The following is a 14,226-nucleotide window of genomic DNA, read 5'->3' on the forward strand; positions in this document are numbered from 1 at the left end:
CACAATGTTGCACTTTAAAATGAACTACATTTGGGAGCTACTAGCAAATGTTGATTGTCTGGATTTTTTTTTTAAATCTAAAATTAAAAGAATCCTTTCATTAAATAGTCACATAAACAACCATCAGGCCACAAGGGGGGAAGCAGAGAGAACAGATCAGAACTAAGTGCTGGGATTTTCACCCATAACACTTGCAGAAACATTCAAGTTTCTGAGGGAAAAAATAAGTGTTTAGCAAGAACTGCCATTGCTAGATATTTGCACTCCAACATTTACTAGCAAATCAGTGAATTCCAGTAGGAAAAATGTATGTTGGAACCCTACCTTTCAGTTGTCAAAATAAATAAATAAAAATACTGAAAACTGTTTCATAATGGGAACTTGTCCCAATTTAAGATCTTGGGCCTGGCAACAAACCCATCCCACACCCTTAGTATTTATTCAGAGCTCCCAGCTTTGCCTTCCAGTCTCCCATTTTATCAAGCAAGCATCTAACTTGCGTCTTCGAGGAAGCACTAATTGGTTCATGGTGGTGAAAGCATTTTGACTATCTCAGTGCAAGTCTTGAAAATGAATCAGGCAATTGAGTTTTGCTGGCTCTTTACAGGGCAGAATTAAGGTTCTCTTCCATCACTATACGAGGCCTACTTATTTCGACTGGAAAAGCACCTCTCCACAGTCAGTAGTGCTGCATGTAGGCAAAAACCAGGTACCAATAATATTCAAACCATTGTCAGGCTCAAGGTGATTTACCAGAGGATCTGTGGTAGCTTACCACCATAGGACACAGGACTGGCTAGATTCACTCACTCCAACAGAGCAGCCATTCAGTCTCTTGCCAGTCATCCATCCAGCCCAAGGATGCTACAGCACTATCAGGAAACAAGCGCAGATTTGTGCTACCAACCTAAGCAGCTGTGCCTTCAAGACCTGCAACCATCTCTCTCTCTCTCTCTCTCTCTCTCTCTCTCTCTCTCTCTCTCTCTCTCTCTCTCTCTCTCTCTCTCTCTCTCTCTCTCTCTCTCTCTCTCTCTCTCTGTCTAGCAATCAAAATCTCTTCCAAACACTTTCTGAAACCTGCATGCCTCTCTCTCTCTCTCTCTCTCTCTCTCTCTCTCTGTCTAGCAATCAAAATCTCTTCCAAACACTTTCTGAAACCTGCATGCATAGAGCCTGAGCTGGAAAGAAACATAAGCCATACCTTCTTGTGGAAGATGGCCAGGCTCAAGGACATCTCTTTTCTAGGCTCACTCGTGTATTGGTTGGGCCAGTGTCGTACCTAAACTCCTGGCAGCTGCAGGCAAACTTTTACTATTGGGCCCCACTTTGCCAGAGATAATGATAATAATAATCAGACAATGGAAAACAAATTACCATTTCCAGGCCCCCTTTCTGTCCAGGCAGCTGCCCGCTTTGCCAAGGTCTGGTTGGGCTGTCTGTTCTCTTTGTTTCTAGCATGAATAGATCCTCTATCTTAGCTACCCTGAGACTCCTGAGTGGTTCTCTTTCCGTGTTCGGCGAGATCAAGAAAAGAGAGCTTATAGGTTTCAGAGAAAGCAGGAATCACCCTCTGTTTAGGGTTTCCCATCAGTTCAACCAGTTTTTGAAGAAAACCTCTGGCTACAAGAATGACATGCAAGAAGCTGCACTTATTTTGTGGATTGCCAGCTTTGGTCTCCTGAGTGTTTGGAAGGTTTCAGAGGAAACGGAGGGTCAGGAAAGGCTCCTAGTGGATAAAAATCAAAAACGTAGCAAGATGATAAGAAGTAAACAGCAGCTGTTTGGAAGCATACATCTTATAGGCTTGTTCATAAGAAGCCAACACAACACATTAAGATCCCTGTTTTGAGATCCAGAGTGGGACTTCTGTAAAAGATCAGCCTCATGCCAGGCCTCTGCACTCAAGGGGGATGGAGCATCATCCAAAGGAATTTGCAAATGACAGAAGACAAATGGTCTCTCATCCCAATTATATTGGGAAAATTTCTTCCCCCCTACCCCCAGTATAAATCCTGCTGCAGGAAACCTGGTGCTAATGCATGCAGTAGGGTAGGAAACAGATGAAGAAAGAACAATAACGATGAGTGAGAAAGACTCAAAGCAAAGCTTTATTGGAGGTTAAGGAGTTTCTCTTACAGGTCCTTGAGCCTGTTCATTCACTTAGCAGGGAAGTTGTCACAACACCTTAGGAAGCATCAAAATCCAAGGGTTTGATAACACCGCGCAAGTCAGAGCAGCATCCTGTAGAAGTAAAACCGTTTGGCACTTGGGTAGGGCCCTATCCACTGTGTGGATCAGCTGTTATCTAATTACTCCTCACAACACCCCTGTGAGGTAGGTGAGCATGCATCACCCCCATCCCACAGCTGGGGGAATGACAACTCAAGTGACTTGCCCAGGGCCATGTAATAAATCAGTAGCAAAACTAGGATTTCACCCTGACTCCCAGCTTTGCATTCATTTCTCTGAACGTCTCTCTTGCTGTTGGGCATTTCTCTCTCCTTCATTTTTCAGAAGCAGCATTTTAAATTGGTGGCCATAAACCAAGGCCAATAGAGAGCAATAAAGCCACTTTGCTTTGAGGAATTTTTTCTTGTCTTTAAAGAAGCATTTTAAATAACCTTCCCCACATACACTGCACCCCTGTGAAGTAAGTCAGTAGCATTATCCCTATTTTACAGTGTGGGAATGATAGGCCTCAAAGGTCAAGAGATTTGTCCCAAAGCATAAGAAGAGGCAGTGAGCAAGCCAGGTTTATAACGTGCTTCCAGTCCCCCCCTCATATTAGGCTGCTCGTGACAGCACTGTTGCTCTTTGGAATAAAGCAATAGACCAAAGACAAATGTGTCTAATTATTAGGGAAGAAAATAAGCTAATGTATTTGCAAGTGTGGAATCACACAATGGAAAATGTAGTAGCTTACTAAGAGCCCCAGGGACAATTTCATCTCTGTTTCTATATGTTCCTTCCTTAATCCTTCAAGTATTTCATGTGTCCTATTCTGTACAATATCATATTGCTATGGCTGAACTAGGGAGAGGTTCTCAGTGAGTGCTGGAAATCTGCTGGGCAATGTAGAACATTCTTGAAATTAATTGGAACTACTATAATGAATGTAACTGGAAGTCAGGCCCTGGCTAAAGTTCGGTTTGGCTATAGAAAAGGACTCGGAGCATTCATCTTTACATCAAAGCAGATTTACAGATAAACACGTCCCATTTATCTCATGCCAAGACGAGCTTGGCGCTCTCAGCTATCCAATCAGCCCTTTGTGCAGATTCCACAAGCTCAATAGCTGCCAGTCACAAAGATCTGGAAGTACCAGCATGAGGAGACAGAGAATGACTGTGGTGACATGTGGGGTGTGACAGTGGCTCAGCGTCCCCAACATGAGTCAGTACAGCTGCACACCAGCACCATAATCAAAGCCAATACTGCACTGCACACAGCCTTGAATTTGAGGAATATTTCACTTTATCACGAAAGAAAAATACCTCTCTGCAAGTGCACAAATACCTCTCTGTACAAATGCACATTCCTGGGAGAAGTCCGGCTTTTGGCTTTTTTGTTTCATGTATCTTTTTTTGCTAATTAATGATGGTTCAAGAAAGAACCTGAACTTTTCTGGAAGAATTTTGTCAATTTTCCTTGAAATTTCATATAACAAAACAATTCAGCCTGGTTCAATTTAAGTGAGGAAGCTGTGGCTCTGTTTTTTGGGCTTTTTTTTTTTTTTTTTGTGTGTATGAATGGTTGATCTCCCCAGCTTGGATATACCTCTGTCTCTTGTATAGCTTGCCTGCTCCCTAGAGCAGTGACCATCTCCTTTACTATCTGTGCAGCCTCTCACATGGTGGCACCCTCATCAATTCATTCTGAAAAGCTGTCAGCATAACTTTTCAGAAGCTAACCCTGTGATCCCAGCCTGGTGGCAATGAGTGACATAGGGCATAAAAACCTAGGCTTCCATGGTCTTAGACATTTCATTTCAACCAGTGACATTCCCTAGTAGATCCAGCTTCTCTGCCTTATTCTAGTGTTCAGAGGTTTATTCAAGCTAAGGAGTTTTCACAAATGATAGTTGAATAGACAGTTGCATGTGGGCCTATAACTGTCTGAAGATGCAGCAGAGGCCTGCTCACTGTACAGAGCTCTGCTTATTAGAGCTAGAGGTTGACTAGTCGTTTAATAGATCCCAAGAAGAACCGCAATCGAATTCTCAGCTGAGACTCTCAAAGGGGCCTACAGAAGTTAGAAGTCCCCACGAACTACATGCAACTGTGCAAACCCCACCGGGTCTCTGCCCTGCCTTAGGACTAAGAGACAGACTAGAGCATGGAGAACCCCATGCCCCTGTCCTTTTCCAGTCCTGTGAGCCAACTCCACTGTAATACATCGACAATAAAACAGCAAGCCCAAGGCAGTCCAGCCATGAACAAGCTTCATGCAGCTCAAGGCACAGCATGCTGGGGCTACCTAGAAGAAACTACAAACGGACTAGACCCGTCAGAGAGACCATGACACTGACTCCCTTGTTTCCTCATTGCTTTTTTTCAGCTCACTTGGCTGAGGGCATCATTCAGCCCCTAAGGATGTTAAGGCAGCACAGAATCAGAGACAGGATGAGGGTAGTAAAAGCCTGAGCACCTTTTGGTGCCTGATTATACAGTTCTCCTTTGGCGAAGGGCTCAGACCAGTTGGGGTAGTAAAAGCCACTCTGCGTCATCTGCTTTCCCCCAGAAGTGCCGTGTCCTGCTCGGGACCGCCCCAGCAAACCCATGCCGTACCCGATGGCAGCACCAGCTGCAGCCACTCCTGCCATTTTTGTGCCACGTTTCGGGCTGCTCTCCTTGCTCAGGCTGCTGCTGCTGCTCTTGGCTAAGGACTGGAAGCCTCCACGCAGCCCTCCACTTTTCACACTGCCTCTCCCACTGCTCCTTCCTCCTCCACCTTTGCGGCAGAACGCGGCATCGCTGAAGAGAGCTATCAGCACTACTGCTATCCAGATCCAGGCATCCAGGTGTCTCATCCTCGCAGACCTGCAGCAGGTACAAAAAGAGAGGACAGCGAGCTTTGTACTGCACACAGGAAGCTATACAAACAACAGAAGCGTTTATGCCCAGCCTGTCAGTCTTCCCATGTGTGAAGAAGCAGCATGTGGCAGCAAGGTCCAGTGGGCTGGGTGACTTAGCTGGGACTCTGAACCCCTGGATTTAACTCCCAGCTCTACCCCAGGCCTCTTGCAGACTTCACTCCAGTCCCTTCCTCTCTCTGCAACCCTGTTTCTACCTGGAAGGTTTGCATTGTAAAGGCTTCCAGAGAGGGGCTCCTTTATAGATATGCATATAAAGTGCCTTGCACAGTAGAGAGCCAGTTATGTCGAGGTCTCTAGGCACTAACCTTGATAAAAAGAATTAGTAGGTTTACTACTTATGGCTAAGCTAAAAAAGGAGATAGGATACAAAAGTCAAATCCATTCTATGACATTCACATGGTGCTGTGCTCAAGCATAAGTATCATGAAATTTTCAGAGCAAATAGCTGTATCTACAATGATTTAAAGGGGAGTACTGGCTATAGCTCACCAGGGCTAAGCCAGTTGGTCTAAGGAGCTCAATGGAAAGATCATCAAAGTCACTAGAAAGATTTCCACTGACTGCAAACCAAATCCCGAGGGCATAATTATCTCCAGAGCTAGGAACAGTTCACAAGGGCTGTTAAAGCAAGCAGCGCAACTGAATCTTCTGTCCAGGAGCTGAGCCAACAAACGCATTGTGTTTGACCTGCTGAGCCATCGCTGCCCAAACACCACCCCCAACCCTGCACATTAGCAGAGCCAGGCCCTGGCTCTGCAAAAGCCTTTTGAAAAGCCACATGCGTGCACGGTTCCAGAGCGAGTTGTCCCATTGAAATGAAACAGAAGAGCTGTCCTCTCTAAGTCAGCATTTCTCTTTGGTGCCAGCGGGTACAAATAATTAATGGATGAGAGCCATAAAGTACCCCTTTAACAAGCACACAGTGGGAGGGAGGGGTTAGATTAGAACAAAACTCATTCTGTGCAGTTTTTTGGGAAAAGCTGCCTTATTTGGGAACCATCACAGGACCTGATTCTGTAACATGTGCCCCAGCAGATTTTTCTAGGATAGTACCAAGGATACGATGAGTCCCTGCACCCAAGCCCTTCTCACAAAATAGAGGACCAGAGCACAGATTCCACCCTGCCCTCCATGCTGCAACTTCCCAGTAGCATTTGAAGGGGAGAAAGAGGGGCTGCATCAGTGGAGGCAGGGTTTCCCTTTCCAACACAAACTCCCCCCTTCCCAGATTTTTAATTCCAGACACTGCTTCCCAGTTTTGTTGTACAGAATAAAAACAGCTCGGTCCTGGGATGGGTGGAAAGAAGCAGACCATCAGTAAAGGGTACACACAGATCGGTGCCTCTGAAAAGACATTTTGCTCATAGCACGGGTAGCCCCAAATATAGGCATGATTCAGGTTATACCTAAGGAAAGAGCAGCTAGAGGTTGGAACTGATTCATTAAGATTCACAGTCTCCTTCTTGGGAAGTTTTTAAGGCAAAACTGGGGAAACATCTGTCCCAGATGCTTGAGCTGCAGCAGAATCCACCATTGCCATGGGCTGGACTAGATGATCCTTGGAGTTCCTCCCAACTCTACCACTTACCAGTTAATTTTTGGACTTTACTTTCTAGAAATCTTCACTTTAGCTAACCCAGCTCTTGTATTCCAGCATTCCCAATGCCCTTTTTTCCTGGTATTTTAAAGCATCTATAATCCTTGTACTGAACTCTAGAAACTGCACAGAAACCAATGGGGTTTTCTTACAAATTTATATAGGGTTACTGAGCGCCAATGGGCTTAGGAGACTGGGAACACATGGGTGAATACATTAGCATTAAGGTACATACACTGAGAATAAACATAATAGGCAACAGCCAGTCCCCAGTGGTAAAACCTTTCAGCAGCAGGTAACAAGGTAACCAATAGCATAGACACCAACTTTAATTTTTTGCTGGAGGGGGCCAAAGATGATGGACATGGGGAAAGTTTTAAGCATTTCAGGTGACAGCCCTCTTCCCAAAGGGCCAGGACCCTTGGGCCCCTACATGCTTAGTACCTCTGACCAATAGGAAACACTAACACTGAGGGCCTTGAGCTCTCTCTCAACTCCAGAGGACCCTCAAACCAGTCTCTGGTCCCACGGTATGCCTAGTTTCATAGACATTAGGGCTGGAAGGGACCTTGCAAGATCATCAGGTCCAGCCCCCTGCCCAAGGGGCAGGAAATCAGCTGGGGTCAAATGTTCCCAGCAAGATAGGCATCCAAGCACAGTTACCATGCACCCAGGTACTCTGCTATACACTCGGGCCCCGCAGCTGTGGTTCACCAAGTCAACCCCACTGCAGCTACCCACCACACATCTCACCAGCTGCAGCCTCTTAGGATCACCCCACCACAGCTCCTGGGTCTCCACCATGCATCTCACCAGCTGCTGGCTTTTAGGATCAGTCCTGCTGGAGGTCCTAGACCTCTACTTGCATCTCGCCAGCTGCCGCCTCAGGATCAGTCCCACTGCAGCTCCTGGATCTCTGGTACGGGTCTTGCCAGATGCTCCTGGCACAACTCCCACACTCACTTTCGCTCATCTGGCACATTGCGTGACAAAACCCCAGCTCCCCCTCCACTCCCCACCCTTCCCCAGCAGCTTATTAGATCCATTACAGTCGGGTACACATTACATTTTCCTTCAAGGTCTTTAGCTTTCCAAGCAGCAGAAGGCTATACTTTCTATAGCTTAAAGGTACAAGTAACCCATTTTCATGGCTGCAGGCCAGACAACAGTTACAAAAGGATGTTCTGGACTTTTATAAGTTTTTAATACCCAGAATACTCTCTACCCTGCTGATGTAATCAAACCAGGAGAACATGAACAGGATGAACCCCTGCCCTCTCTCCCCTGAAGAAATTACCTTCACTTACTTGTGTTGCTTGGGTTTTGGGAGAGTTTCCTGTTTCCTGCCTTTGTCTAGGGAGGACTTCCAGTGTGCTGCATGCTGGATGGGTTGCTGATGGAGGTCTACGATTCCCTATCAGTTAACAAAGCCTCCCACCTTGTTGTCATTTGAATGACAGGTGGAGCTGACATCACCCTTTTCACCTCCTGCCCAATGACAGTGGATTATTTTAGATCCGGGTGAGGTCTCTGCAATAGACACTGTTAGAGGCATGCTATAGAAATTCCCTGCTGGGGAATTCAGTCATTCTTTAGCTGGCTTTACATGAAGCATTACAATTGGCATTGCTCTCCAGTGGTCTGGTATCAGCAAAAAGGGAAGCGGTTACTACTTGTGTTGTTCTCGCTCAGCTCAGATGGACAGGAAAGCTTCAAGGCAGCCACTTGTCCACTCTGAAAAGCACCGAGGTACATTGCAGAAGACAATTTGACCAGCTAGTCCATTTGTCAGGTCAAGAACGGTGTCTGAATTGATACAAAGGCAGGGCAAGATTATAAAAGCAAAGCCATCTTCAGGCTCCAGGGCACTGACTGAGACTCAGACAGAAACGTCTCCCATGTCAGTGTATATGTGTGCAAGTGTATACTCGTTAGATCCTTGGTTTTGTCTCTTTTTGCCCTGATCCTCAGCCCCCAAAAATACACAGGTAGTCAGTTTTCTCAGTAGCATTTCTATCTGCAAAGTGCTTTATTTAAAACAAAACAGGATCTAAGTTATGTGCTTTCAGAATGTATTGAATAATTACATAAAAATGTTCTTGTTAATAAATGAGGCAATGTCAAAGTCATGGTCAAAATACATAAAAAGCATCTGTCACTTTACAATACTCTCAGTAATACAAATGTTGGTCAGGTCGCTGTAAAAGGTACCATTAAAAAAAAAAAAAAAAAAAGCTTACAGAGGTACGTTGAAAAAAAACTAAAAGAAGGAAGGAAGTCATCATGTTTTTTCAGTTAGCATTGACTTACAAAAAGGTATTGCTAGTTTAGCTCCACAGTTAGATGCATACAAATGTCCTAGTATAGATAGATGTACACAGATATCCTGGAGCAGATACTGCAGGTGGTAGCTGAGGCTCAAACTGCAGCAGAAAGGAGAAACTGGGATTAACCCAGTAGTGGTTTTAGTTACAGATCTGGGTTTGAAATCACAAGAATCTCAGATGTCCGCTTGGGGAGCGAGGGGTGCGAAGTGGTTCTGGCATGGCTCCGGTCTGTCATTCTGGCTGCTGCCCATTCCCTTCAGAAACAGTGATGCAGCATTGCTCCATGCATTTCTCTTTGCAAAGGAGACAGTATCCAAAGCCAGCCCATGAGGCAGCAAGTCTCAAAAGAGACCCCCGACGACACGAGATCAAAGCATATTCAGCTTGGAGACAGTTATTATGCTGACCTTGAAACCTTCTTTTAGCTCCACTTTCTACCCCATGAAAAAGCTTTGCTAGACCCCAAGGGGAATAATACTGATAACTGCAACCATCTCCCTGAAGCACTTGTTCTGTCACCAGAGCTTAATTCCCAGACTGTCCCATAAAGCAGTTAAAGCCTGCTTTAACTGGGCTTCCTCTATGTATTACTTCAGGGGCAGCAAGAAACAAATCTTTGAGGGCATGCTGTGCCCACTACTTCCTTTGGCTTGAAGTCCTAATGCTTGCTAACTAACTACCTCAACAGAGCCCTCGCTACAATGCCCAGGTGAAGGTCCATCTACATTAGGGAAACTTGCCTTTTAATAGGCTTGCTGCAGCAGTGCAAAATGGAGCTCATACTGGATAAGGACAAGTCCCTATTTTCTGATATAGGAGGGAACACCTAAATCAGAGAAAAATGACACTAATGCAGGCGAGCCCCATATACACTAGCCGTGCGCCTTAAGAGGTCTCTCTCCCCACTGGCTCCCCATGGACAAGAGCAAACTTAACTTCATCCATTTCATGAACAACAACAACAACAACAAAAATGACACTTGGACTCCAAAATAAGGAGACAAGAAGGAATTCACAGGTTCTTTCTTTTGTGCTTTTTGAGCCCTAAAACAGGTCTGGAGTCATCTCCAGGATCCATTCTACTTGGAAACTCAGGGTGCAACTCTTCATATTGTCCTTGTGCTGGTCGAGTTTCATTGCAACATCATTCAAGAGAAGCTCATTACTATAAACTCTTTTTTGCGAGAGAGATTTGGCATGTTTTGTCTACCAGAGCCTGTATCTTATTTTTGTTTTAATTCCACCATAGAAGTAGTGCAAATCAGATAGCAGGGGTCGGGGGAAAGGGTTATATGATCAGATGCAAACATTAAAGAGAGAAACACACACACCAGGAGGGAATTCGCCCACAGGAAAGTCCAACAACATTCAACTGTAACTTTTCCTTTCAGCAGAAGCCACCAACTAAGGAAAATATTTCCCAGGTTATTTAATCCTATAGTAAAAGCTCCCCCTCTCCTTTCAATTATTGCAATCAATTTTTTCTTCTTTCAATACATCACCTTTGCTGTAGGTTACTCTGTTGTGATGTTGTGTAGGAATGGGTAGGGTTTCCTCTTCAAACCATGCATGTGAAGTTAGTGCTGGTGAACAAGGCTAGGTACCTCCATCTGAGCCAAGTGTGTGCTTAACTTGAAACAATGGAGTCACTGGCAGTCCAACCTATGCTTAAACTACCTGTTGAACCACAGCCCTGAAAGCCTTGGTTACCTACATAAACAGGCATGGCATGAGTAATGGCCATAGAAACATCCCCAACACTTCTGTGCCCAATGTGCCTGCACTATCTGCATGGACTACTCAATGCTGAGACTCTGTTAATTTGGCCACTGAGAAAAGGCTACCTACCACCAATTCTGGCATGAAGTGTCATGCCACTAGGACCAGTTCATTGGGAAAGTCATGCCCAACACTTGCTTCCTGAGAAGACCACTGAACAGCCAACAAGACAAAGTGGCTTATAGCCTCTTCCAGCTGGAACTGGACGAGGTTTGACCGGAGTTACTTAAACAAAATAAAAGCAGTCCAGAGGTGAAGGGATAAAGCCAGTCATAGTTCATGCTGTGCAATATACAGACCGTGAGCATCTCTTGCACCAGGAGCTCTAGAGCACATCAACTCCTTGTCCACAGACTGAAGCCTGATCTATACTAAGATACAAAACGGTGAAATCCCCACTAGACAACTCATCACAGCAATGCAGAGCTAGTGATTCTGTTAGTCAGTTGAAAATGCAACTTTGTGTAATTTACCTTGTTTGCCAGTGGGTCTGATATAATGTGGAAAGAGGGACTGGAGGGTTAAAGGAGTCCTCTAAGCCCCACCACAACCAGTAGCCCAAAGAGCAAAGAAAATAAAGATGCAGCCCCTGAATCATCCAAATCCCGTCTCAAATTAAATGACATTGCATAGATAATTTCCCCAAGGTATTCACTGAAGACAGAGAACCTCACAGCTCAAGAGTCATCTGAAACCTGTCAACTGTGTGCTGCAAACCTGCTACCTTATCCAGCAATATTTTCTACACATGCAGCAATATATTCCCTCACATCACAGGTTGGATAACAACTCATGTTTTTCTTCCCTGGTCCAGAACTCTCCAAATGAATGAAGAGGGCTTAACATTAGATCACTTCACTGTCAGGTTTTCTATTTATTTAAGCTCTGCATTAAACCAACCTTTCAAGTCATCATCTAAAAAGCAGACCTTCTTATTTGAAGCTTGGTCTGTGCCCCAGGTAAGTATACATGGTTTAAAATAGCAAATTAATGATTGGAACAAGAGAGCAAAATCCTCATATTGCCACAGTTAGGCTTCCATTCCAAAGGAAGTGTTGAGTCAAGAAGCAAGCCTCTATCCACACCAAATAAATGCCTTGCAAACTCCCGCTGTGCTTCTATATCCATCATGCCATGCAGATTCAGAGGTAGATGCTTAGAGACAGATTTAAGACATCAGATTTCCAAGGGCTAGTTAGCTCTCCCCCAGGGAGATCACTATGCAACTGGGTAAGTGTGAAGCTGAAAAGTATTATTCACAGAGCAGAGGGATGGGTGTGCTGTTTTCAGGACTTTAAAACCTCAGTTAATGGCATGACATGCTTCATTTAAGACTGCAAACCCAAGGCATGCTATCATGGGCGGAATTGCCTGGTATAAGTCTGGACAAAGATGAGAGTCTTTTATCCCTGCTTGAGAAAGGCATTAAAAGCAAGATGGCTCAAGAAGCAGAGCTACTCTCCTAACACACTTAAGCCACAAAAAAGTAAAGGTTACAATTACAGGGCTTCAAGACCTTCTGCCCCACCCTTACCCCTGCAGCTCTCCCGACACATCTTGGGTCAGAATGTAGTCAGGGCTGTCAGGGTGTCCCCATCCAAGCTTATCTCCCATCAGTCTGGTCGAACTCCCACTTCCTGCTCAGACAATACCTGCCTTCTCCTAGCTTCGTGATAAACAGATGAAAAGGGCACACCAGGCAAGGGCCAGAGCAGACTGCTTGCTGTGTGTCATGGGCTAGCTCTTTGAGGACCAGTGCTCAACTTGCCACTATGGTTGAGTGTCTCTGGCTCAATGGCAACAAAACAGGGGGAAAGCCAAGACTATTTGCATGTGGACAGAAAGTCCCTAATGAGAAATAAACTAAAAACCAGGTCAAGAATGGCTGAGCATGGGGGAGTTTTCCTGACAAGAAAGAAGGGGAGAAATCCAAGCAGGAGAGAAGCAAAACCTGTCTTTCACCAGTGCAAGTAAAACAAAAGCTCCCTCTGGCTACATTCTGGCAGAACCTTCTGAGCAGGAAAAAGTACAAGGCAAAGGATCCCACGTAGAACAAAGCTACCCAATACATTCACCTTTGCAATCAAAATGCATTTCCTAATGCATTGCAACTCAACATAATCTGGAGTCGGAAGCAATTATTGCAGTTACTGTAGTTACCATAACCTTGGACCAGTTTGGTGCACTGACCAGGACTGGTCATGTCTCAAGTGTGCTGGCATGGCAAATGCTGGTTTCAATGGACTTGCATTTTGTCTACTTTCTTTTTCATACAGACATGAAAATATATGCATAGTAATGTCAGAATTTAGCACAGTTAAATTTCTCAGACTGGATTAGGCAAAAGGCAAAAGAATATGACCTACTCCTCTTGAATTGACTCTTCAGTCTAGACTCCGCAGGTTAAAGCAGTTGGGCATGGCACCATAACCTTGGTAGAAATATCCCAAGGTCTTTCCCTTCAGCACACTAGTAAAGTAGCTCCCCTCTTAGCAAATACCAAGCATGGTAGTTCCAAAATCACTTCTGAGGGGTATTTCCCCCCCCACACACAAGACACATATTTGCATTCAGCAAATTACTTCCTTGGGTGGACTTGGGGAGGGGTAACTACTGGAAGATGTTCCTTCTGTGGAACAAGTCCATTGGCTCATCCACATGGAAGTCTGCTGAGCAGATACAGGGCACACCTCAGTCTCAGCAGGGTTGTGTGTGGTCAGGTTCGATTCCCAGAAGGAAGTGCATCTTCTCTCATTACAGCATGTTCTTCATGTAAACAACTATCCTTAAAAGAGAATCTGTTGCCAAGTCAGGCCCGTGGCACAGTGCTGAAAAGAACTTTAGATCGTTGCTGGGCTCTCAGAAATCTCTTCTAGTCTTTGTTCTATCATTACTCGGAGGTGAGTGTACCTTAAAAAACCAAGGAGAAGAAAATAAGCAAGATCTGAGTCCAAAGAAAAATTTGAAAATATTTTAAAAAAATGCTTTCGCCCACAATTCACCTTCTAGCGGGAATCCTGAGCATGACATTTGCAAGCCGCTGGAAATCACTGAGCTCAGACTTCCTTAGATGTAAAGTTCCCTTTCACTAAGAATACCCTACTCCCAGATACGCATCTTCTATGGGCCATCAGCCTTTGAACATCTCAATTGTTGGAGAAGGCCATGACAAGAGGTATGTGCCTTGGAGATGGCCAGAGCTCCAAACCACCCCAATGTGAGGACCAGGCTTGTACACCACAAACAGGTTTGGGCACCTCAAACCAACTTGGTTGGCATTTCCCAGTGAACAGCACTCTCCACTTCAATATTTAGGCAGCCAAATACCTCTCAAGGCCCCATCTGTTTAGCTGATGGATACTAGAAAGATTTAAATTTGCCAAGGATTATTAACACATGCATTCCTTCACATTCAGCCTTGTTGTTCA

The 14,226-nt window shown here is 44.9% G+C and overlaps 1 protein-coding gene across 8 annotated transcripts in view; it reads right to left on the reverse strand.

Moving 5' to 3' along the window:
* Positions 1-8,697: 8,697 nt before the first annotated feature.
* The window catches only part of RASSF2 (Ras association domain family member 2), a 33,586-nt gene continuing 28,057 nt past the window's right edge, over positions 8,698-14,226 (reverse strand). For all 8 annotated transcript variants that reach the window (XM_090054537.1, XM_090054532.1, XM_090054538.1 and 5 more), the window contains one exon: positions 8,698-13,708. In XM_090054537.1, coding sequence (XP_089910663.1) covers positions 13,639-13,708 — 70 coding nt within the window. In that variant the 3' untranslated portion in view covers positions 8,698-13,638. The remainder of the gene's footprint in view (positions 13,709-14,226) is intronic.

Source organism: Crocodylus siamensis, chromosome 6 (assembly GCF_052110815.1).
Source record: "Crocodylus siamensis isolate JL-2025a chromosome 6, ASM5211081v1, whole genome shotgun sequence".
Lineage (NCBI taxonomy): Eukaryota > Metazoa > Chordata > Crocodylia > Crocodylidae > Crocodylus > Crocodylus siamensis.